Source organism: Plodia interpunctella, chromosome 23, assembly GCF_027563975.2.
Source record: "Plodia interpunctella isolate USDA-ARS_2022_Savannah chromosome 23, ilPloInte3.2, whole genome shotgun sequence".
NCBI lineage: Eukaryota > Metazoa > Arthropoda > Insecta > Lepidoptera > Pyralidae > Plodia > Plodia interpunctella.
In genome coordinates this window covers 1,801,772-1,828,502 of record NC_071316.1, presented here as the reverse complement: position 1 = coordinate 1,828,502, position 26,731 = coordinate 1,801,772, and the positions used below count along the sequence as shown (strand labels likewise).

Below are 26,731 nucleotides of genomic sequence, written 5' to 3'. Positions count from 1 at the left end.
ACCAATAAGAAAAGATTCTTACTTACTATATACAGTAAGAGTTGTACAGTCAAATTTGACGATGATTTTCTCCGCCGCTGACGTTTAGACAAAATGGCGTACTTTGATTTTCTGCGCACGTTAAAGTTAACGTCAACATCTTCAACAAGCTTTTATTTAACTTGCCCTATTAGTAATAGGTAAATTCTACAAAGGTTTTTTTTTTCAAACTTCCTTAACCTCTCAACGCCAAAAAGCAAATGAAAATGACGCGGGAGTTCTTGCGAAACAAATGGCGTCCTTGAATTGCAAAACGGTATGTAATGTATTATGTGTAGAGAATAATAATATATATATATATATATATATATTTCTGTTCTTCTTCTTTTTCTCTGGCTAGATAAAGGTACAAACACATTCAAAGGTACAAACAGATTGAGTTGGTCCCAAAATAGTAAGTTCGAGACTTGTTTTTTGGGATACTAACTCAAATATATTATATTTTATAACATATAGATAAACATCCAAGAGCCAGGTAAATCTGCAAAAGTTCAGACCTCAAGTGTAGCAGGGATGATGACCACGCCACAGAGGTCGACTAACGGCCACGTAGAAGTTGTCTATTGACTCTTAATTGATATATTTTTCAAAAACGTTATCCTGTATAACCTCAGAGTCCGCATTACCAGTTAAAACCAGTGTGATCAGGTTTCATCTTGTTCCAGAAGGCGGGCGCATCATCAGCGTTCGTGTGGAGCGGAGGGGGGGTCGCGGGAGGGGGGCAGGAGCAGCAGGCCGCGCAGCAAGCCGCCGTGCCTACTGGTGAGTTCGCCTTTTCTCCAACTCTATAGGAAGATTTCGTGTGAAGTTAAGAGGGTCGCGAAGAAGGGTGACAAGAGCAGCAGACCGCCCGCCAGTGGTACTGGTAAGAATAAGAAGTCTTCTCATCTCTGCTCTTATATAAGAAAAGCCATCTGAAATTAGGGATTGCGAGGAATGGAGGCAAGAGTTCGTCTTCTTCTCCAAGTCCTTAACAGTTTACGTTTTATACCAACCCTTTTACATCAGGATGTTTTTTTTTATACAAACCCTTGATCTTCAGATTTTTTTATACCTAGATTTCTTTTTATTTTGCTTTTAGATTTGTTTAGATCTTGTCACAAAATACATTAACAAAGTGGTAGAACAGGTTACCTTTGTAGATCCTGTGTAGAGTCATTGTAACAAGACTCGAAACATTGAAAGATACGTGCGCATTTAACACCTGTATTAAGCAATTAATCCTAGGTCCTTCAAATATCCACATAATTATTTTGTAACACGCTGTATATGAAAACCATAATGGTTGCCACTCACGCAGCTCTCCTCTAACTGGGTCCAGTCCAGAGAACTCTCAACAACCCTTCATCATTACTGTCTCTGTGTCACACGAAATTACTGATCCTCATGTCGCCTCTCTTGTTTCTCCATCAGGCACGTCAGGTGGCGGGGGCGCGCAGGGCCTGGTGCACTGGATGTCAGTCATGGCGGAGCACATGGGAGGGGGGCATCACGACCCCTCCCACTACGCCCTGCCACCCTGGAACAACGGTGGTGTAGACGTGAGTACCTTATTTAATTATTTATTACACATTAATCTTATATTCTAGATATATTTTTATATTAGCTGTTTGAGTCCCACTGCTGGGCAAAAGCCTCCCCTAACTACCTCCACGCATTCCTATCCTTTTTGTTCTCTTGTCGTTCTTTGTCGAACTTTTTGATGTCGTCCCACCATCTCGTCCTAGGCCTTCCTTTTTTCCTGTATCCGTCAGTTGGAATCCATGAGGTCAATCTGTATGTCCATCCATGGGGCAGACGTGACCCGCCCATTACTCTAGATTAAATTATAAAAAAATTGATTGACTGGTAGCAAAAGCCTCAGGATTAAAACTCAACGTCAAAGTTGACTGAGGCAACCCACCCCTAACTAGATAACTACACGCCAAATTAGCTGTGATTGTAAACTGGGCTCCACACTATCCCCTAACTCAGACACATGTCATCCCGACGCGAATGCTTAAACATTGCGTAGTTAGTGTGAGAGCTTTTACTTACCGCAATGAAAACCAGCAATGTATACTGAATCAGCCTGAAGTTTGGCGAACTGTTTCAACTTAATAGTTATATAATTAGTTCAATACATCAACAAAATAACTGTCAAAAACAAAAACAGAAGTCGTATTGCACATTTTAATTGTACATTTGCATGGTTGGTAACAGTTGTATTTAGCCAATTAAATGCAGGTCCAAGCACAAAAACGGTTCAGTTAAGTGTGAATTGTTGAGTTTTGTTATCTGTGACTTTAGTCTTTGACTGTGCAAGTTTGTGTTTCGCAGATTTTTTAAAAAGTGAAAACTTCTTTAGCGGATTTGCGCACTTTTTGTGATGGGTGTAAAAATGTTAAACTTAAGCCTTAAGACACGTGACCTGATGGAAAATTCGTAAGACGTCAAAAATACACAACGTTAATATTCAAGTTTTCACTTCTGCCGGCACTCCCGGAGTGCAGTCATTTTTTTATTAAATGCAAAACGACAAACGGAAAGCTGTTAGGAATAAATATTTTTTGGTTCTATGAAATAGAAACGGCAATAGCAACTAAAAATAATAATTAATATACTTCTATTAAGAATTAATATTTAGAAATATGATACACAGTTGCTCATATAGATAAAAAAGCTATTCCAAAGCCAGCTCGATATTTTTAAAGTTTATACATCTCACTAATACTCCTATTTTGTCAGTCAGAAAAACTGATCAGTTTGACTGGCACTCTGGAAACAGATATCCCCACTTTCATCCTGATCTCGCTCTGAGAAACTTCCACCGGGTGACAAACTCCCCTTGGCAATCTGAGGAAGTCCTTAAACAGACTCTGGGCTGGTGTTGGGAGATGTTTAGCGAACCGGGTGGGGTGGGGCTTCTCTGCATCTGTGGTTCACCTGATGTTGTGCCCTGTCCCACTTCTTGTACCTTGAAGGACCTCTACAAGGCTAACGATACAGCAAAAAATAGCTATAACGACTCAAAAAGAAGAAGGAATTCAGAAAAATCTTACACACGTATTTTTTCTCACGAAATTTGCATACAGGGACATAGACCTATAAAAAATAGATCGCGCATCGCACATTGATTGTATACCAAATAGACAAAACCAGATTAGCGATTCACGACGCATCATTACCGCTTATACCCTGTTATGTCCCTCAACCCTTCAATTGAATCAAATTCTTAATACCCTAACTACCCTGGGACACTTCTAAATCGTCACCCGTGGCGTTGCAAAAGTATGCAAATTTTTTTGACAGTCTTATTCCTTGCTCATTCAATACTAAACCTTATTCACTTAGATTTAAAGTTTATATTTAAAAAAATACGCATTTTTATTGTTGACACAGAACTTTGTGATTTATTTGTGAAAATAATAAAGTTGCTTTTGCCGTGTTTTTTTTAATAGAGCAAATAAAAGTGATGGATTAGAAAAACACTAAGATACTTCAAGATATTAGTGCGATGCGTTTGATTAATTATTTCCTATAATTCCGTTATATTTAAACAGTTTAGTATTGTTACGTTGGTAATATTTTTGCATAAATACTCTGGGAACATTTCAAACATGTTGAGGTAACTAATGCCGTTATTAAAATATCATATTTTATTAAAATTGAGATTTTGTGGGAACGTAGGTACCAATTTTTTGTTAGACACAGTAAGGTTTTTTTCTTTATTTAATAAATCTAAATAATACTTATTCTTAAAAAAGTCTTCTACTTATTAAATAAGTTCAATATTCTTCATTAATTCAATAATAGACAACTTTGTCTCTAACCAAAAAAAAAAGGAAAAATGAAAATAAGATTCGTTTCTTTCACACACATCCTTATCCTTACATATTATTTAACAAAGTCCTCTCCTGCGTTTGTCTGTCTGTTTGTTTGCGATGAACTCAAAAACTACTGCACGGATTTTCATGTGATTTTTAATTATAGATTGTGTGATATCCGAGCGAAGTCGCGACTGGCTAGTCCCGTAGTAATGTGTAAATTAATACACAAAATATCAAGCGACATGATACTTATTTGCACTTACAAAATGATAATAATTATCTTCGCTTGATTTCTCAGAAAATCATAAGAAAACACAATACCGCAAGGCGCCTCTGGGTAACAAAAAAAAACCTGTGTTTTCACGGCTCGTGGCGTACTAAAACAGTTTCTAACATAATCGCGTTTGGCCAGCGATATCGGTTTTAACGTCGTCATAGACATTTAAATTACGTTAGATTAGCTTAATGGAAATTCTTATTTTTTTTTTTGTATTCGTAAAATTGATTTTGGTTACATTTTAATGTTAATTACAGACATGGTATGTCTGATTCTTGATAAAATTATAAAAATAAACAAATAAATATATAGGGACAAATCACAAAGATTGCGTGAATGTTAAGGTAGGTTCGAGACTCGTTAGTTATGGGATACTATCTCAACGATATTATATTCTGCAGTATGAGATGTAGTACAAAACTGATCCATAAGTTGACCCCCATATAATATCTATATATATAACTAGCCGGGGCTTCGCTCCCGTGGGAATTTTGAGATAAAATATAGCATATAGCAATCTTGGATAATGTACCTTTATGTAGAGAGCAGAGATATACGTACAAAACCTTTATGTACTTATATCTCTGTTCTGTAGTATTAATGAAAAATAATTATGGGGGTCTTTATATAAATTACAGTCCTCTGCCGCGTCTCTGTCTGCGATAAACTCAAAAACGAGTGCACGGATTTTCATGCGATCTTCACCAATACATAGCGTGATTTCTAAGGAAATTTTAGCTAAGCGAAGCCGGAATTGGCCACTAGTATGTTTCTAGCATGTCCAGGATAGAATGTTTTAAGTCTACGTGGTTCATCGCAACGTTTTACTAAAACACGCAAAGTACGAAAGTACTCTCACTGGCTGGCTATACGCGATAATTGGTTATAGACTTAGTAATTCTGTTAAATGCCCAAATCATAATACTATTTAGGGTTCAGTTGCGGAACTAATATTATATTTTCACTATTTTTACGAATTAAAAAAAATATATTATTATATTCAAAAGTATATCATTAACCAAACATTCAAAAACTACGTAAGACTTCCATTCTTAACCCTTGACGACTTTGGTGGTGCAGTGGTAAAGTGCTTGCCTCTGAACCGAGAGGTCCTGGGTTCGATCCCCGGTCGGGTCATGATGGGAATCTTGGATGTTTATCTGTTATCCATAACACAAGTCTCGAACTTACTTTGGGACTAGCTCAATCTGTGTGATTTGTCCTAATATATTTATTTATGTATATACTCGAATTATTATTTAAATCTTATTTAAATATTAATCTTACATTCGATTATTTTCTGTATGAGATTTCATAAACCATATTTTATGTCTATCAATAAATCAAATTTATCTTTCTGTCACGCTGCCAATGTCGAATCCGACGCACCATAGTCCACGCTGGACCGATTTTGGTGAAATTTGGAATATACGTATATATTTTTTAAACTTTATTCATAAAAACCCAACCAAAATAGAAATATATATATAAATGGTGGACTTAACACGATACCAGCCAAACATAAGACCAAACAGAGATAGCATTGTGGTGCGATAAAATGTGTCTAATAAATAGAAAACTTACTCATCTTATATATTCCAATACAAATAAAGAAACTGAATAAACGGAATATATATAGGTAGTTAATAACAAAACTTAGACTGACGCGAAGCTTCGGTCAGCATCTATAAAAATATTCACATTGAATTCAATAAAACCAAGACAAATTACAATTTAACACTAGAAGTAATTATTGCCCTTTTTACTTAATACAAAATATCGATAAATTTGGCGCCAAAATAATCAAGAAATCACAAAGCCGGCGAAAATAAATTGCATAAGATCAAACGACGCTTTGCTTGGCCTTGGCAGTTTTTAGGGTTCGTTTCTACAAAAAGAAAAACGCTCCACTTATCTTTAGTGTGTTGTACATATTACTTTGGTTTGCCTACATTCAATTTCTTAGAAATTCATTGAGTTAAAAAGTAAAACTGAAGTCAAATATCCGCTTATCATAAGATTTTCTTTATCATAAGATTAAGACAGCTTCGTAAGATACAACTTTGTAAATCCGAGACAAGAGAAAAAGTGACTCCCGATTATGCTTCATATTTCGACACCCATAATCATAACTATATAAAATACTTTCCGTTGATCTAGAGTTCAAGGAAACAAAACAATAAGAAATAATCCGAACCTTACGATTACTTGCTCGATAGGTAATAAAAGTCATGTCAAATGCATTTAGGCAAATCTGACGCCAGTGTTAACAATCACCACACCTGCAAAGAAAGAAGATCCGAAGTCCTTTAATATGTAGTTACCTACATCTAATAAAATATTATGTGCGGAACCCTCGCTTCGCGCGTCCCACTTGGCTTCTTTTATCAAAGAACTTCGCCACCCTACACCATACAGTAGTCTCATAACAGTTTTTTGTCTTTTATTATTTCATTATTGTATGGAAGATCTCGACTCATCAAAATATCGTTAGTCGGCCCTACTATGTGTATATTGGCTATTTTTTTCTCGTAACTCAAAAATCTTTTATTTTTATTGTTATTTGATACATCAATGTGGTATTGTAGACCTTTTTTTTTTCCTAGTTTTTTTCGTAGTGTGAAACACTGGGCTCCATTGACAGAGTTTAATGGGGAGATTAAGAAATATGGGTATTTTTACAGGTGTCTGGACAGAGTAAAGTTATAGTCGTTTAATTTCATCGTTAAATACGATGAGTTTTAAATGCCAGGAGTCAGGAAAGAAGCCGTTATTTTATCGAATGGTGCATTAAAATTCCTATAATTAACTTTTTTGCATTTATAATAGTGACTCCGCACTGCGCGGGTGTGCATTCCACCTAAACATTTCGACATTGATATTAAAATCGCGTAAAAATTCGTTAGGTTTTATTTTTGAACAATCTACAATTTAGAATAGAATATCGTTTATTGCCAAAATATAAAAAAAATATTGTAGTTTAATATTATTGTAATTTTATAAGCGGGACAAGAAAACAACCTTTTTAATGCTTAAAAACATATGTTTGAATATGAAAAAAAAATCATAGAATAGAAATAGACAGCTCTGGGACTATGACGTATACTAGCCATGATTTCGTAATACGTAAAGATCTTCTTTTAGTTCGTTCCCATGGGAATTGAAAAAATCGTCTTATTTATGCTCCCCTCCCTATTCACTCGGTTCAAAATTTCCAATTTCGAATATCAGAATCAAGGGATTCTGATTTTCGAAATTCGAAATTTTTAACCGAGTGAATAACAAACATGTTAGTCATTCGATTACAGTTTTTTTTTTAATATACATATCACTGGATATACATATTACTATACAACGACTAGCTTATAGAATATCATAGTGTTGAGTTTCTTTTCATAATCCAAACTAATATATGCCAGTAGTTTGTAGCTTGTGAGATATTTCTCTAGTTATTACTATAAATATAAAAATTGACGAGAAAAAGTGCCTGTGAAGATCTAATTTCTGAATAAATGATTTGAATTTGAATTTTTATATTTAAGAATCTTTTCACGAGTTTAGCAATTTTTCTTCATCGATCCAATATCATAATTACTGTAAATCAATCGCATTCAGTACATAATTGCTCTCATAAGTCTAGTAATGGAATCCACAAACGTGTTATATAATGATATCGAAATAACTCGTTATATAAGCCATTGTCGTAAGTTCCCATGAAATTACGTCAATTATTCTTAAACATCAGATTGAGCCATTAAAACGATGTTATTCTGAAAATCTTATTATTTCCGCGTAAGTAAATAAATCATGAACCAACCAATTAATCTATTACAATGAATAAGATAAATTCCCAAATAGCTTCTCACAGTGAAGGATTTATTACCAATCAGCCAACTGCATCTAATCACACAAAAGGATCTGTCTGTCTATAACATTCTAATTACTATACGTCAAAATCAATTATGCATGTGAAATTTTAATATCATCATTCGTCAAAAAATACCGGAGGGAAAAAATTCTTTTGTCTAATTCACCCCAGTTTCGTAACAACTGTGCGCGATAATAGAACTAAATTTACAATACATTGCTACGTTATAATGTAGCTTTAGTAATGTTGTCTTAGTAAAATCGTCAATGTACAGCTTGAAATTCGATTTAGTAAAAAATATAAATTTTAAACGTCTGGAAGATTTTACGCATGATATTGCTCATTTCTTTTATCTATGATTTTGCTGGATCATTTTAGATGTGTTGTAATTGTCTTAGATACCAGGTGCAGTGTATTTTATGCATATTCACGCCCCTGTGGTTTGATCTGCGCTTGAGGCAATAAATTAAAGCATTTGTAATATATTATAGGACTGGAAAACATTTGTGTAAGGATTGTATTATTTTTTTTTGAATAAGTAAAGTTTGTACACTTTCTTTGATTATAAAAAAAAAATCTTTAAAATGTAACTACACAGAAAATAATATTTACATTATCTCCAATCACAAATAATCATATTTTTACCGGTAGGCATAATCCTAAACATTTTTAATCTATGCACTATGTCTCAGTGAGAACAACTTGTAAGAGTTTTGCGACTAATTGAAAAGTTCAGAAAGGTTAGTGCGGGTTAGCACTCGTTCACTTCATTCTCACCATTGAATCGATTAGTGAGATGCAGCGAACCAATGACATTACTGGGTGGTTGTCGTTGTGTCACAATGGCGTAATGTGATTGGTTCGCTGTGTCTGGTTTCGAATCGATTCGATGGTAAGAAGTGAAATGCTAACCCGCACTTCGCGCACAGTTTTCATAGTATATCACTACGCTACATTCGAACCTTTGTGGTGTGTGTTTCCGCCCTAAAATATGCCATACGAGGCGACTGGACACGTAGCCTTGATGTTGATAAGTAACAATAATAATCCCAAAGAGTGGGCTGGTTCTAAAATCACAATCAAGCAATGAACATTTCTTTGTAAGCATACATAGTGGCACAGCCGATTCTTAAACATTTTGAGGTTTACCTTTAATACTGTATCCTGGGCTTCACAGCGTCACAGCCCTGAAGGAAACTAAAAACACGTGAAATAAATTCAGATAGAGTACATCAGAACTTGGGTTTTCAGACGCATATCGCGTACCTAGTCCACCAAACCACCTTCACATTAAGTAAATAGCGTATAGGCTATGGTATATTTCCACCAATTTCCATCGACAATAGAAAACAAAGGCACACACGACAGTGGCCACAATTTTGACAGCACGGAGACCGGTCCCAAGATTAATGGACGTCTACTCATCGCAGTAATGACGCCCTCCGAGTCTAATGACATCCAACGTGGGGTGACCACACTATCAGCTGTCAGGGACAAAATGTTCCTGTAACAGCGCCGCCTTATTGCTTAGTCGTGCTATGTTGTTTGGACTACCGTTAACAACAACGGAAATTATGTATGGAGATTCGACATATGTCAATCCACGTCAGTATCAACACCTATCGAAAACAGCGAAGTACATAGAAGCAGCACAACGTTGTTCTTGGCTTTAAGATGTCTGTCTAAAACTTCATCAGTTCAATTTTAAATTTGTTGTTGAAAAATAACTCTAATATAGTTTATGTTATCAATAAATGATTAGTAATGAAATAAATGTACAAATCCTAAAATATTTGACATACTTTATCGAATTTAACAATTGTGAATAGAATAATATCTAAAAGTCCCATCGCATGGTCACCCCACAGGCATCCTTGCTTAATGTCTTCGCAGTGGCGAAAAAAATTCTGGTGTGTTTATCTTGCGTCTCTGCGAATGCCCGTGAATTTGGCCGCCCTAATCGATTTTGCTTCGGATCCGTCTAATTTGGCGGATTAATCGTGGACACCCTCGCGCGAGGCTAATTTCCTTGTTTATTGTGAATTGTGATCATCCTAGTTTTGTTTTAGTAATTGTGTTTTGTGAAGCATTTTAAAAATATATATTAATTATAGAATTCGCTGTGTGAAGTTAGCCAATTTAAAGCTACGAAAACGCGTACAAATAACAAAAAACCTGCCCAAAAAATTCGCAATGTACGCCATTTCGTAGTCTAAACAACGGCGGCGCGCAGGTTAAAGTTAACGTGAAAGTTGACTGGTGCAACTCACTCTTATCTTCATTACATTTTTAAGTGGCGTTTACTTTCAATCGTAGTTCACGATATTAAATAAACATCACTATAAAACATCGATAGTTTTATTTCGTGAATTCCGGACATATTACAATATATTATACAAAATTCAGCCACAGTGTAGGGACTACAAAGTCCTGCCCGTGATTGCATCAAGAATACAGTCTAAAAATCCCCAGTGATCAATTCAGACAAAGTTTTATATGCCCGCGTTGGCGCCATAAACACCAACTTTTTACAACACGTATAATTGTCGATGTCAATAGGTTTTATTCTATGCTGTTTTATTGATCTGGTCCAAACTTTGGACACAAATATCTATACTATCGATTATTTTCGTATTGCACTATTTTTAGGGTTCCGTACCTCAAAAGGAAAACACGCCCTCGTACGAACCTTCTTTAGATATATCAAGTTGAAAATTTACATCAAATACACGGCTCTCCGATCATTTCCAATAACTTTGAAAATAACATTTTGTCGAGAAGAGAGATCTTATACAAATGATGGAAAATATTTAAAAAGTTGTAGAGGAATGGGCGGTCGTTGGTGTGGGATGCGACGTGCGTGGATACAGTAGCTCTCCATCCCACGTAGCAACGACTGCCTGTAAGGCTGGTGCGGCTGCGTTAGCGGCGGAGACCGGCAAAAGGCGTAAATATGCATCTCTGGGAGAGCCATATGTATTTACGCCTTTTGCTGTAGAGACCCTGGGACCTTGGAGTGCGGATGCGAAAACGCTTTACAAAGAAATTTCCGCACCACCTGGTCGATGTCTCTGGGGACCCAAAGGCTGGTGACTATTTTGGCCAACGTTTGAGTTTGGCCACACAAAGAGGAAAAGTCGCCAGCCTTCTGGGAACTTTACCGCACGACGACGGCGATATAGTATCCATTTATAATTTTAAATTATAAGTAGGTATCTGTTAAATTATGCAAAAAATTAATTTGATACAGAACCCTTTTTTTTGACATATGCCCTTAGTTTGGAATTACTTACCTATATATTGCTTATTTTCAAAACTTAAATGTCACTTTTTTCAGCTAGGGAATTAAAATTATAAAACGAAATTATAGTTAACAAATACTTAATTCTGACATATTACTGTCAGTGCTTATTATTATTAATACTAATGATTTTCTGTCATATAATATTGTCCTCTCATATTTTATTTCTATTTTTAAATAATAGAATAATTTTTCATTATTTTAATTAATTATTATGACATAAAATTATAATTGATAGTGTTATTCTAATAATTTGTGTGTACGTTCAGGTCAATTAATTTCAGTGAATTTTAACGATTCGATCAATTAAAATTTTATTAGAAAATAATCTATGTTTCCCTGTAAAATATATCTTACTAGCGACTCGGCCTGGCTTTGCTCGGGTAAAACATAATAAATTATACACCAAGACCTTCCTCAGAATCACACTATGTTTATGTGAAACTCATTTAATAAACGCATTAAAATCCGTTGCATAGTTTTGAAGATCTAAGCATACATAGGCACAGACAGCGGAAATCTACTTTGTTTTATACTGAATATGATAATGATGAATCACGTACCCGAGGTACGGAACTACGGAGCCTTAAAAAATAATTATGTTTTTTTCAACGTATCGTAAATTTCACAGAATCCTACACATTCTTACCCTTTCATTAACCCCTGGTTAAGATACATCGCCAGATAAATTATCTGTCAATACAATATTATGATGTCACGCACAATGCATGCACCACGATGCTCTTATTATAGGGGTTATAAATTTCGGGGTTGAAATCTTTAAGAATTATTTGTGAAGGGGTGAGATCTTGTGTAGCAGGACTATTTGGTTTTGATACTTCCTTCCGGGCTTTTCACTATACAGCCAATTAGCCTAACATATTATTTATTAAAACGTTATGTGAATGGAGCATGTGTGAGGTATTCAATTTATAGTAAAATTATTATGGATTTGATTTCTAAAACGTATTTTATAGTATACAAAGATTTATAGGTACTAAATAGTAACATAGATTTTATATTTTTGATAAGCAACAATGAAATAAAGCCTTTATAAAGGCATAGATTCTTTTATAAGGACTTAAAACAGCTTTTAAATCAGGCATTACAATACGCACAGTACATTTGGTATATAAAAATTATAATGACAAATAACAATAAGAATAAATTCATTGCCATAAAAAGAATCTCAGTCCTATATAAAACGTTGTAACTTAAACTATAATTGCTTTTACTGAAAAATACATTTTGTGTAAATATACAAGTGATTACAATATATACAAGTGTCACAAAATATATACTTTTCAAATTTCCATACACAATAACAGTTGATTGGTTTATCGCGTGGGAGATAAATTTTAGATATTTTTTTTTCTTTTCATTTGGATATTTGCTCTATATCGTCATCCAAAGCTGCTGCTACAAAAGTTAGGCTCGTATTTAAAAAGCCAGTATGAGATCAGTATTTATCCCGGTGTCTTCCTCAGCCATTCGGCATTCAGGACAGGATTTCCAACTTTTTCATCTCCATTTCACACGTCTTTGTAAGTTGGAAAATTTAAAACGGATCAAAACGTAATAATCCAACTATAAACAATAAACAGTTGCATTTTACTACCGTTTAGATCCTCGAATACAACATCATTTTCAACTTTACCTTACGGAAGGGTTACCTCGAGTTGCGTTAACCGCTACGATTTTTTTTTTACTTCTTTTATATATTTTTTTTATGTACTTTGTCATCGTCTTAACACCCAAGTTTTGGAGATATCAAAGGACATTTAAATGATTTACTAGATGCATTTATTTGTGTGTGTGTGTTTTTTTTTATTAATGATGCTCGAACAGTCAACGGACGTATAAGTTGAGTCTGTTGTTACATTGTAAGTACGTCAGCTACTTACTTGGCCAACTTATAAAAAAATTAAGTCTCATTTTTTTAACATAAGCCAATTTTTCACTTTGATTTTCTATGTCGTAATCGTAATAATATTATACATGCGAAAGTTTACGAGAAATATGTATATGTATGTTGTTTACTCTTTCACGCAAAATCTACTGGACCGATTGTTTTGAAATTTGATACACGGGTAGAATATAATCTGGAATAACACATAGGGTAATTTTTATCTCGAATTACCCACGGTAGCGAAGCCCCGGGGCGCAGCTAGTAGTATCAATATAAACAAAAAAATCACAAACTTCTATTCCATACAAATAACTCTGAATAAGTATTGACCTCATAAATGTTTAGTATGGAAAGTCTAAATATATAAGTTTTTTCTTCACAATAATTTTTATTGTGAATAAAAAAAACTAATGAAAACTAATTGAAATTCTTTGACATTTAAAACTGAATGGTACCTAATTTAAACTCGCTCAAGTATATTTGTCAAACAGCACTAAGAGTGAGCATTTTCTAGAGCAGGAAAAAAGGAAAAATAAGGGGAATACATCATTAGCGTGTAGTGTAACACAAACAATGAGTAATCAATTGCTCAGAAAATGCTACCCAATAATTACCCCGGCAGCGTGCGGCTCTGCTAAGACGAATTCGTTTTTCCTTTTGTCCCCACTAATTTTATGTGTCTTGTGTAGATGCATTGTATTTTTTTCTTTTTAGTGTGTGTGGATGGTAGATTTTTATCTTCAGTTAGATTGAATGAATTTTGTTTGTTAATTTTGTAAGTTATGTTTGTAAGTTTAATTTTGAAAATTTCACACGCCATTGGTTGAAATTTTCAAAATTATGTGCTTATTTTTAATAACATACGCTAAATATTGAACCTCTCAACAACTTACATTGACATCTCTGTCTGTCAGAGTCCTGCAGAGTTCTATTGCGTTGATCTCATGGAAAATCAAGTAGTTATTGCGTGACAGTTTAATCTTGGTCCAGTTTTGGTCACAGAAAAAAAAATGGCGGTTGAGTTGAGTTGTATGAAACAACTCGAGTAACCGCAATATTTTTTTTTATATATTTTGTGATTGATGTTTATGATATAAACATGTTGTACCTAAAGAATTAAAATACTTCACATGTCTCTTTGGCTGTAAAATGGTTCGAGCAATTTGCAAATCATTATGAGTTACTTGATAGGAAAAGTCTAGACTTTTCCTATCAATTTCCTAATTTACCCCCGCGAAAATTACCCTTCTTTGAAAAAAAAAACTGTGTTTGGGTCATAGAATCACACTATCTTACCAAATTTCAACTTATTTGGTCTAGTAGATTCGAAACAAATTGGCTCTGACAGACGGACGGACAGACACGAGTGATCCTATAAATCTATATATTAAAATGTACAAGTGATATGTGATGAATTTTGATGGGTGGATGCAGTATAAATAAATAATCATAATTCGGGTAAGGCTATATCTATATATAGCCTTTGGAATTCTCAAATAACGAGCTTTATATCCCTATTTAGTAATAATTTACAATATGCATTATGCACAGATGTTGTCATGCTGTAAAAGTGAGTGCACTATTACCGCATGACAAACTGCTGTGCACGTGTGGTATATATTACAAGTAATTTTATAAAAATAAATAACACAGATTAAGCACGCCTCGAAGTCAGAATATGAAAAAAAAAATTGGTCAAGTACGAGTTGAACGCGCGTGAAGAGTGTTCCGTACAACGCCAAAGTAAAATTTTTAGGCTTATTTTATTTTAGTGTCGTAGATCAGGGGATAAATGATCAGGGGAATGGTCAATTTTCATCTTTTTTTATAAAGAACATTGAAACTGTTTATTTTACAATAATAACAAAACTATATTTAAGATCCTCATAACGGGCCATTTAATTCGGTATGTGATACAATATATAAAACTTTTTTAATTTCCTAATTTACCCCCGCGAAAATTACCCTTCTTTGAAAAAAATCTGCGTTTGGGTCATAGAATCACACTATCTTACCAAATTTCAACTTATTTGGTCTAGTAGATTCGAAACAAATTGGCTCTGACAGACGGATGGACAGACACGAGTGATCCTATAAATCTATATATTAAAAAGTACAAGTGATATGTGATGAATTTTGATGGGTGGATGCAGTATAAATAAATAATCATAATTCGGGTAATAATATACTCGTAAAATATAAAACCTAATTATAATAAATTCTGCCCATAATGTGTTAGTACTTAACTTACGATCTATGTTAGTAAAAATATAATTTCAATTCAATAAAAAAATAAAATACTTTATATAGTTTATATTCGGCATCCTATGGAACCAACATGCAGTGCCTTAGTATGGGACAGTCGGTCGCCGTGTGGATATCATCCCTAGGATGGTAATACAAATGCCACTGAACCATATAATACCTATAACCATAAATACCGTAAAAACCGCCTTGGGTAGTTTTTCCTATATATTCATTATTAAAAAAAAAATAGCCAACTCTCTACTATATTCGTCGCAGCTAGCCCGCTTTCGGCTTAACGCACCATCCATCTTAGGGCGCGGACAGACCGACTTCGGAGGACAAACTCATCTCGTTAATTCGTTTCAGTGTGCACAACTGTTTATAGAGGCGGATGTACCTTTTAATTTTGCAGACGCTTGTGTATGAGGCTTTAGTTAAACAAATAATAATAGAATATATGATTACTTTTATTTTGGAAGAAAAAATTATCATAATATTTCCAAAATGGTTTTCAACACTTATGCAAATCTTAATGACTTGAGATTCGGCTGTGATTTTACTACCGGCCGCCTGCCTACCGTCTACCCTCGCAGGGAATGCTATTGTAACCTATCAGCTGCCTAGGCTGTGTCCCTTGATAGCCTCGAAGGACATCTACTTTAAGTGATATTAGAGATACACAAATATTGAGTGGTCCTATGTATTTATCCTATTCTACCAAAATTCTCGACCCAAATACTCACTAACATAGGGCTTTAGACCTAATCCCATAATACTTTAAAGCCGTGTGCGGTTATCCCCAGTAATCTGTCTAGGCTCTGTCAACGTCACCGGATAGTGACGTGATAGTATCTGATAGTGAGCGACAGTAATGGGATGTGACCGAGACCGAGACGAAATATTTTTATAGCGCGCTCTGATGTTAAGCCGAGATCTTATTAAAAATTAGTAAGATTTGTATATGTGAAGTAATATTTATTACTTAATTTTTATATTTAACATCCACATAGAATTCTCTGTATGACCCCCAACGTTTTACGCTTTTGGCGTATAACCTACAATTTGTATTTTGTGTAATAAAGTTTCATGTTTTGTGTAAGTGTTGGGTTTCACGTAATTGGTATTATTTTTTTGTTGTGTACTTTTTACAGTTTACTGTATGCGTTGTAAAACTCTTGTAACTAGGATTCGGATTTTGGTTTTAGGAGAAGAATAGAAATCTAAAAATCGCAAATTGTGTGACGTAAATGGTCATATCTTTTGATATTGTAACTTGATTTGTTGACAGCTAACAGAGATTGTATATATGTAGTTAGAACAGTTCAGACAGACGGAGAGACAGACAGATAATGCAGTGATCATATAAGAGTTCCGTTATAAACTCTTCCGAGGTACTGAACCCTGGTAAAACTTTTACTCGCAAAATTCGTTCAAATTAGTTGAATTGTCTTGATAAACTTTTTTTTACTTAAAATAATGTATATTATTTTAAAAAAAGTAAGTAAATCCTAGTAATATTAATGATATATTAATATTTAATTAATCTATCTATAATTTATTAATGTTTATTTCAATTTTTTCAACTAACTACGTAAATCTAAAGTATCATTCCGCAAATCGTTTCTGTCTTATCTGCAGCCCCTATCTATCATTAAACAGGAGCCACATCCCCGAAGGGACATCAGTCACCGTCACATACAGAGCGACGCCTCCGGCTTCGCCCGATCAATATGACTCGACGATATCTTCACTAACAATTTGGGTGAAGTCACAATTTTATTTGCTTCCAGCTTTTGACAGACTTCGCGGCCGAAGTAGGGTAGATGACGTAATTTTGTTTTTGTGATAATTCGAAGGAACATTAATAGAAACAATTGATGTGATAATGACAATGTTTTCAGAGATATCAGAGACCTTTAGGCGACTAATAAATTCTGACATCAGTATTATTATTTAGGTGTACGGCTCCACGATGCTAACCACGCATAATGTATTAAAAATAGTGACAAATAAAGAACAGACGAGTTGGCGCCAAAAAGCATTCGTCTAACAAATGTGCAGTGTCGCATATTTGTTTATTGGTGAACGCGGACTGTGTTATAACTTTTAACCGACTTCAAAAAGGAATAGTACTGCTTTGTTGTAAACTGTGACTTGAATCATAAATTTAGGACAGTAGACAACGTGTATTCATTAAAAATGTCTTAGAATAAAATATATTATCAGGTATCTATTGTCTAACCCTGTAAATCGTCGTTTTAAAAGAACTCTAATATAGTAAAAAATATTTCTATTAAATAAACCCTGTAGTATAATGTATTGTCTTTTTGTCTGATTATCTCGCGATCCCAATCGCCTAACCACTTTTGGAACTCAAATTCTCAAAGATACAAACTACTAGCGTTGAGCGAACAATATTAAATAACTCTGTAGTTTTGATGGTGAATTCTAATCCAAATACTTGTGACATATATCTCTCTCTCTTTTATTAGAGTGTTTTCTCGGTTGCTGACGCTGCTAATGTGCGTCGGAGCCCAGGGTCCAGATCCATAATACGCATTATTACCGGTGGTATAAAAAATAGTTAACTTTCTCATTTAAATTTGATTTGTTATACATACATTTGGATTTGTTGTACACATGCTATTAACTTCTTTTTGAAAATAATAATGATGTAAAACTTCTGTAATCGAGCGGGAATTGAAACCGCGCCCCTGTCTATCCGGGACAGTCGCTGCTCTTGCAGTTTTCCCGCTCGATTCCAGATTTTTTTCATCTCATTATTAATTTCAAAAACTTTCTCATTATCGTCGTCATCGCGTTTGTATGTAATCAAAATCGGTCCAGCCGTTTCGATGGTGTATGGTAACTAGAACTGTGACACGAGAATGTTGTATGTTAGATATTGTTTTCGTCGTGGCGGGTGATAAATGAACTCACAGTCAGGATGTGACGTTCCAAACTAACTGTTTCCATTCCAGCTTCTTTATTATTCGACTTACATGAAAACTAGCTGTTTCCCACAACTTTGCCCACAGCGAAATGTATCGGGTGCGTCGATCATGATCATTCATATACAAACTTTTAGCCATATTACTGGTCTATGAGGGATTTTTGAAAATTTCGAAAAAAGTAGCATATACTTTGTCTTTTTGCCCAGGACTTTATGTCAAATCAAATTTCATCAAAATCGGTTCATAGATATATCGTAGATCATAGATAAATAGATTTTCACATGTATTAAAATACTAATACTTAACTGTAACATAAGATAAGGAAAGGTATGGAATATGATACTCTTACTGTTCAAGGGTGAGAGCAACACGCTTGAGAAAAATATTCCTGTTCAAATCTGATTCCTAAGGAAGTTATAACGCAAGTTTAACTAACCAATGCCCTGAAAATTTCAAGATTGAACATAAACCAAGCACGTTATTGATTATCTATACAATGTTATTTCAAGAACCGACAGCATAATATTTTACTACCCGAGAGAGCACACACGCATACACGCACACGTACACGTATATCTACACACACACATGCAGGCTTCAAGAAAAATACTCGTGTCGCGGGGTTTTTCTTGGGAACAGAACATACGTGGAGACGTTAATCTTCTTGAGTCCTCTCGATTTTTTTGTAACTGAAATTTTGACAATAAAATTTTAAGTATATTGTATTACTAACACTATATGCGCTATATGTCTGAAGTAAATAAATGTTATTCTATTTTAAAATTGTATTGATCAAAATAATAACTCTTATTAATAGATCCTAACCTTTGAATTGATATGGAAACCTTTCGAAAGTGACATAACAAACGTTAATTCTAATATGCAGTCTATTTATTATATCTACTGTATCATAATTCGTGTATTCACACGATTATAATATTTTTGTTTTATTACACAAGCTTGTTATATATGAGATTATTATTATTTATAATAAAATATGAGACTAACATTAGAAAATATTTGGTAAACAAATTACAACTAGTTCTAGTTTTGTCATATATACGAGTAGTATGCCGCGGTATATAATAATTTGAATAAATTGAAAATTGAATGCAATGTAGTCAAGAAAACCTACTCCAAATGAGATAACTATGTACTTTTAATCAAAACATTATTATTTGTGCTTAGACAGTTGTATTTTCATAACATAATATATAATATGTCGGCTCTATATCTTTTCGAACCCTTTCGTACACGTCCCACATACGTATACGTCTCGCCTACGTCACACGTCCACGCAACTATCTCCCTCACACATATAGCTTTAAAGCGAGAGGCACACCCAGTTTAGGACTAACATTTTATATGTTGGCCGGGTCATGGATATAAAAATCGTTTTTCCAACATACATATATGCTATAGCTATGAAACGCCGCCGTGAAAAGCATTAGGAATCTTCAATAATAAAGAAATATTGCTATTGTGTGGGCATTTTAAAGATTATACCAGTTTTGGGTGGAAAATAACCAGTTTCAACCGGTATTTTCTGGATATATGCGGTTTTAACTGGTTTCGCGTGGCGGAAATAATGGAATTTGGAATTTTCAACTATGTAGCTTTCACATTTTGTAGTTATTGCATTTAGAATTTTTTTACATTATTATTATATTTATTATTTGGTCATCACGCCGGTCTGCTACACTGGAGGTCCCGGGTTCGATCCCCGGTCAGGGCAACATGGAAAATTACCTTTTTCAGATTGACCTGGGTCTTAGATGTTTATCTATATTAGTATATGTTAGAGAATATACTATCGTTGAGTTACTAACTCAACCCCATAACACAAGTTTCGAATTTACTTTGGGGCTAACTCAATCTGTGTGATTTTGTTCGTATATATTTATTTATTTATTATTTATTTAATTAAGTTATGATATTACTAGTGATGTACTTGTAAAGTAATCCAATTGGATTACAATTACAATACGAAATTTTGTAATTACTCATTTCTATTGAAATATTTACTATACTCTCTATCCATATTGACCTTAACTTTAACAACTGGTGATTTTTTTTTAATATGATACTAGCTTTTGCTCCCGTCTCTGTTCGAGCTAAGAAGTAGTTTAAGTCACTTACCAGTTCTTCAACTATCTCAAAACCTTAATCAAGGAGTAGATTAGAGTTGACATTAAAGATTGACAAAAAACAAATTTTTCGGAAGGGAAATTCACAAGGGCGAAGCCACGGAAAAAGCTAGTGATTATTAGTATGTATTTGTACGTAGTGATGTTAGTGGCACCATTTTCTTGCGAATTGAAAAAAGGATGTTGTGACGTCATTAAGTGATACGCTTGTATCCTATATAGAAAAACTAGCTTTGGCCCGCGGCTTCGCCCGCGTGAATTTCATTGTAAAAATCTCGGTCATTCTTTAAGAAAAATGATGAAGAGTATGTTTATCAATTTTCAGCTTTGTATTTTGAAGGTGTTGTGGGTAAATTTTCAGAAAAATCTGAAACAAGTATTCATTAATTTGTTGTAAACAACTAGAATCCAAATTTTCAAGTCAATAACTTCCAACGGTGTAGAACTTTCATATAAATGTTATTCACCCCTTTCACCTTCTTTGGGGTAGAATTTCCAAAAATTCTCTCTTAGTGCTCACCTACACTCCCCAGGGAACCTACACGCCAAATTTCAGCTTTCTACGCCCAGTAGTTTCGACTGTACGTTATCAGTCAGTCAGTAATGCAAGAGTTTTATATATATAGATGAACTATCTGAACGAACCACATGCTTTTTACCATTAATTACGTTAACAATGAGTATGAATAATCAACTTATTTTCAAACAGAGTCTATCGACCATTAAAGAACTTCGAGCTGGTAATCAAATCGCGTAGAAAAAGGTTAAAGCAATTAAGTAAAGGAGACCAGTCATCCATATCACTAATGGGTCTGTTTTTTTATGTGTTTATGTAAAACGGTGGTCGATGGTTTAGTCGCCTAGCGTGGCGGTACACCAAAGCTCTCTGGTTCGAATCCTGCTCATCGGTTTATATAAAATACAAATAAATATGTATGGACAATTCACACAGATTAATTTGGCCCCACATTAAGTTCTAGACATGTGTTATGGCTTACTAACTCAAATATACTATATTTTATAACATCCCAACTAATATTATAAATGATAAAGTAAAGTTTGTTTGTTTATTATCTCTTCACACGTTATCTACTGAACCGATTGTTATGAAATTTGGTTCACGGGTAGAAAATAACCTGGAATAACACATGGGTATTTTTTATTCCTAAATTCCCACGGGGCGCAGCTAGTATACATGTATAGATCCATCCATATGTGATAGTAGATAGACTGTGAGAGCTCGCGAATATTTGCGGCAGTCTTTCTGTCTGTGACATTGAAGACAAACTCCAGGAGTGCCACCTATGCTGGTACGGCAACTTCGTACGCAAATTATGTAGGGAACAAATGTCTGGCTAAGTCGCTCTCGCCTGGCCCATGCAGAAGGAGCAAATCCAAGAAATGCTGGCTTGATATCGTCAAGAATTATATGCGTGTCAATGGTCTGATAACTAGTGATGCCGACATGCGAAGTGGAGATGAAAAAGCAAACAAGCGGACTCTGGGCTGCTACGCTTAGTGGCTGAGGAAGACCCGGAATGTAAAAGACAGCTCAAATGAGAGAGAGAGAGAGATAGTGTGCACTGAAATTGTATGGTTCTCGTCCTACAAAAGGAACACCTCATCTTCCCGTTTTAGTCGCATAAGGTGACTAAAGGTTAAACTTTTTGACAACTGATAAGCAACATCATTCCCAATGAGGCTTGACATTAGTCATGGTACTTTTGTCCCGATATTCCCACCGGAGAACACAGCAAATGTTCCATAAGCATTAAATATATTAGTATAGAAAACTTGAACGAAACTACATAATTTGTCTGCAAAATCAAAAGCATCATTAGAAATAATAACGATAATAATGAACCATAAATTATTACGAATAAAAGTAGGGCAATCAAACATCTTATGAGTTAGTTAAGTGGACTGTAAATTATGTTGAGTGATTTTATTATTCAAGGAAAATTTCTATTAATGTTGACGAAAACTAGGAATTCTACTGGTATGATCTACAAAACTAATTTGAATTTAAAATTTAACTAGCGGCCCACACCGGCTTCACTCGGGTGAAAACATAAATCATACATCTAAAGGTTCCACAGGAATCGTAATAACTATTGGTGAAAACGGAATAATAAAACGAATAAAGTTTTTTATTTTATCGCGAACAGACAGACAACTGTCTATCTATTTCACTTTTACAGCTAAACCGCTGGACCGATTTTGATGAAATTTGGGGAGAGATTCTTAATTTTAATCTGTATAAACATCCGTATCTGATCCCAGTATATGTCTGTTTGTCCAACAGCACTGCCAACAGAAAGATGGTATGGAATACGCTGCGTGGTCGAGGCCACGGGGCGCCATGGCCATCAAGCAGGGCTACGAGGTCAGTCGTCGTAAATTAGTAGTATTAGTTGTAGTGTCTTTTTTATTATTTTCTAGTGTTTTGGTTGCTTGGAACCGTAGTTACCAAGCAGCAGCAACAAATTTTAAACAAATAAAAACGTTGCTTTAAATCAGATATCGTGTTTTGTAATTATCTGTTATAGTGAATTCTTGTGGGAATTTTAGTTCAATTTTAGGGCGCTTTTGGACAGCTGATTATTCATGGCAGATCTTGAGTTTATTCCTTGTAGATTGATAGTTTGTATTCATTTCTTGTAGTGTAAATTTTTATTACTTTTTTGTATTGGGTGCTTGGACCCGGGGCCTTCTAAAAAACCTTCTATGAAGAATTTTTACATCTATCATGAGCGCTGTTTGTTTTACCATGTCAGATCTTTAGGTCATACGTCGTAAAATGTAATATAGTTGTAACGTAGTCATTTTTTGTACCTACTTAGTATAGTTTTTTAACATCCAATTTTCAAGTTGCGTGCTTTCGATAGTGACTTGGTATGTGAGTATCAAAACTCACATACCAAGTCACTATCGATAATGACAATAAGTAATTTTTGTAGATCAGTCGTTATAGTATGTAGAGTTGTAGTGTAGTTTTGTCACATAAATTTTTTAATGGGGTATTTTTGACCACGACCAACCATTTGTTGTTTTAGCTACAATTAAGTGTTTGATGGTCATGTAACGGATAATACGGTTCGTGAACGTGTTAACTTTATAGTAAATGTTAAAATTAATAGCCACAAAAACCTCGCTATGCTTAACCCTTAGCAGGACACTCTAATGTCTACTAACGTTAACAATTAAACTTATGTTGTGTCTTCTTTTAGTGTCCGTGAAAGGTTACATGTATATGTGTTATTCTTAAGACATAGGTATATATTTCATATATATTATTTAATAACAAAATTAACATAAGGCGGGCCCGGGACGGGGCGGGGCGGGCCCTGCGGCGGACAGAAGCAAATGGTCGCTCTTTGTCACGGGGCCCTCCGAATGTCCACTGTCAGGAATGGACAAAAAATACCCACTTTTCATTTATAAATAAGGAAATTCGTACAAAGGGACAGGGAACTCGAGGCGCATGATTGCGCCCCAAGGAGGGTTGACGTCAGGTAGATGGCCAGTTGTAAAATCACAGACGAATCTTAAAAATGTTAAGGTTGTTTTTAACGTTTGCATTAAACCCGAGCTTCGCGGCGTCACAGTCCCGAACTTAACTGGAAACGAGAGAGAGAACAATCCTTTCTTTCTCTCATCTCCACAAGTACCCGTGAATGGTTCTGATGCTTTCTAATTTCTCAAGAAAAAACTGCATATAGGGTTTGTTTTTCTTGTTTGGCTGTTTTAAAATGTATTTAAAAAAAATAAGAAAATCTATTTTTAAAAATATTCATAATTGGAATTAAGAGCCCTCCGAGCTCGGAGCTAAAGTCAATCGAGCAAATAATAGAATCGCAATCCGATCGGGCCGCGCAGGAACCGAGTAGTTAAACAGTAATGAAGACCGCTTAAAAGTGTTTTTATTAACTTGAAACTTCGCATGAAGGGTCTACCAAAAGTAGCCACTTCGTTCAAAAGTCCATTTTATTTAAAAAAAATTATCAAATGTGTATGTTTGTCCTTCTTTCACGTCATAACAGAGCATTGGATTGAGGTGATCCTTAATATGAAGGTAGTTTGAGAGCTGGAGAGTGACATAGGTTACTTTCTCCCTGATTATAATAATATTTATATACAAAAATTGCTTATTTTAAATATAACCTCATAAACATGTGAATCCTAAAAATCTGAAATTCATCATGAAATATTTCCCGTCGTGCAGACAGCACAGTTATGACAAACTATAAAATATTACTAAACTTCAGTCGTTTGGGATACAAAACGCAAAAACCTAAATACTGAAAAGAATACTTTGGTTACAAAACAGCGAATGTAAAGAAAACAAACTTATACAGATCGGATCGCCACTTTTTTACATGACTTTTTTAATAATGATTTTTGCTGATGCTTAGTTATATTTAGTTATGAATTTATTAAGATTAATATTAAACGACATGATGTGAAAACGTACATTATTTGTACATTTTGAGCCGAATCCAGATGATAGGATAAGCGTGAAACAAAGCAGACGACAATGAATATTATTTACTATACGAGTACTATAACTTTATCAAAGTAGAAATTGCTACCTTGAGATGTCTAGTTTATTTCTTTCTCAACGTCAAGTATATATAAAATAAAATGTTTATATTTCAGTCATAGCCACCGTTACGTGTAAAGTGCAATGGCATAACCACCACTGTTGGATCTTGTCTTAAAATGCGGTATCCGATGAAGATTTTATATTGGACTGGTTTATTAAATTTTATCTTATACACGCGAAACGCATTAATGTATGTGACAGTCACTGTACTCTATACTATTATTATAAAAAGGTAAGCGTTTGTGAGTTTCTATGTTTGAGGTGCGTAATCTCCGAAAGTAACCGTCCTGGCCTCGCACGTGTACAAACACAAAAGAATTATACACATAAACCTTCCGCTGGAATCATACTATCTATTGGTGAAAACCGCATGAAAATCCATCCATAATTTTTTGAATTTATCGCGAACAGTTTTAAAATGGACTTTGTTTTAAAATATTTAAGGATTTGTCCACCGCCCGTCAACTGGAGCTCAACCTCTGTTCTGTCGACGTTTTGTGTTTGGATACTGAATAGAATACTTCGGTGCACATTGAAGTAAAGCTCCACATAACCCTAAAATGGCGAAGTGGGTCGGAAAAACATCGTGTTTACTGAAGTTGCCGTCAAAAGTTGCCATTAGCCGGCGATAGATGGCAGCGCTATAAAGAAAGCTTGCTTTACGACTTAAAAGTATCGTGAGCTTTTTAGTTGACATGTATTGAACTTTCGAATAATGTAGCAAATCTAGATGGAATAGATATAATCAAATGTAGCATTTCTTTTCAGCATTGGTCGTTCCGAAATGCCAGTAATTTGTAGCTTGTGAGAAATAACTATTTAATATAAAAAATGACGTGAAAAAGTGCCTGTGAAGGATTTGAATTTGAATTTGATACTGCCTGCTTCTGGAGAAGGAAAACTGAGGAAACCTGCACATTAGTTGATTATTAACTTGTGTGTGAAATGGAGAAGGCAATGGTAAACCACTCCATTAATAATGCCAAGAAAGTTGTATTGTGTGTTTCGTTCTACGTAATGGCTACGGCCCTCAGCCGTGAGGAATACGACTATGAGGAGAAATATTCAAATCATAATCATAAGAAACACCTACTATTATCTTGGCTAAAATCGAGTTAAACTTGTTCTATTAGTTACATGGGATGACAGAATCGACAAAAATCTATTTATACTGGCCGAAATCCTAACTAATATTATAAATGCGAAAGTAAGTTTATTTGTTTGTTACCCCTTCACGCTCTATCTAATCAACCAATCTTCTTGACAGTTTTCACACATGTAGTTTGAAGTATGGAGAAGGACATAGGGTACGTTTCATCTGGGAAAAATAACTGTTCCCGTGGGAAATTCATGTGAGCGAAATCGCGGGCAAAAGCTAGTAGACTATAAACTATGTGAAGTGAAGAAGAGAGACTTTATGTTTCAATACTTCGTAGCCGTGGATGTAACCGAGAAAGCTAAGGAGTGTTAGTAATACAGGAATTTCATACATAACTCACCCTGCATACTTGCGTAACCCACTGCGAGTTGTCGGGTTATTCACCATTTGACCACACAGACCTGAAGAAGTGTGG

The 26,731-nt window shown here is 34.8% G+C and overlaps 1 protein-coding gene across 6 annotated transcripts in view; it reads left to right on the top strand.

The window, feature by feature from the left end:
* Window positions 1–26,731, top strand: part of rn (rotund) — a 150,202-nt gene that overhangs the window by 39,128 nt on the left and 84,343 nt on the right. For 3 of the 6 annotated variants that reach the window (XM_053763039.1, XM_053763038.2, XM_053763035.1), the window contains 3 exons: window positions 705–801; window positions 1,453–1,580; window positions 22,857–22,937. In XM_053763039.1, the coding sequence (XP_053619014.1) occupies window positions 705–801; window positions 1,453–1,580; window positions 22,857–22,937 (306 nt within the window). The remainder of the gene's footprint in view (window positions 1–704; window positions 802–1,452; window positions 1,581–22,856; window positions 22,938–26,731) is intronic. The other 3 variants (XM_053763040.2, XM_053763036.1, XM_053763037.1) reach the window with 2 other exon arrangements.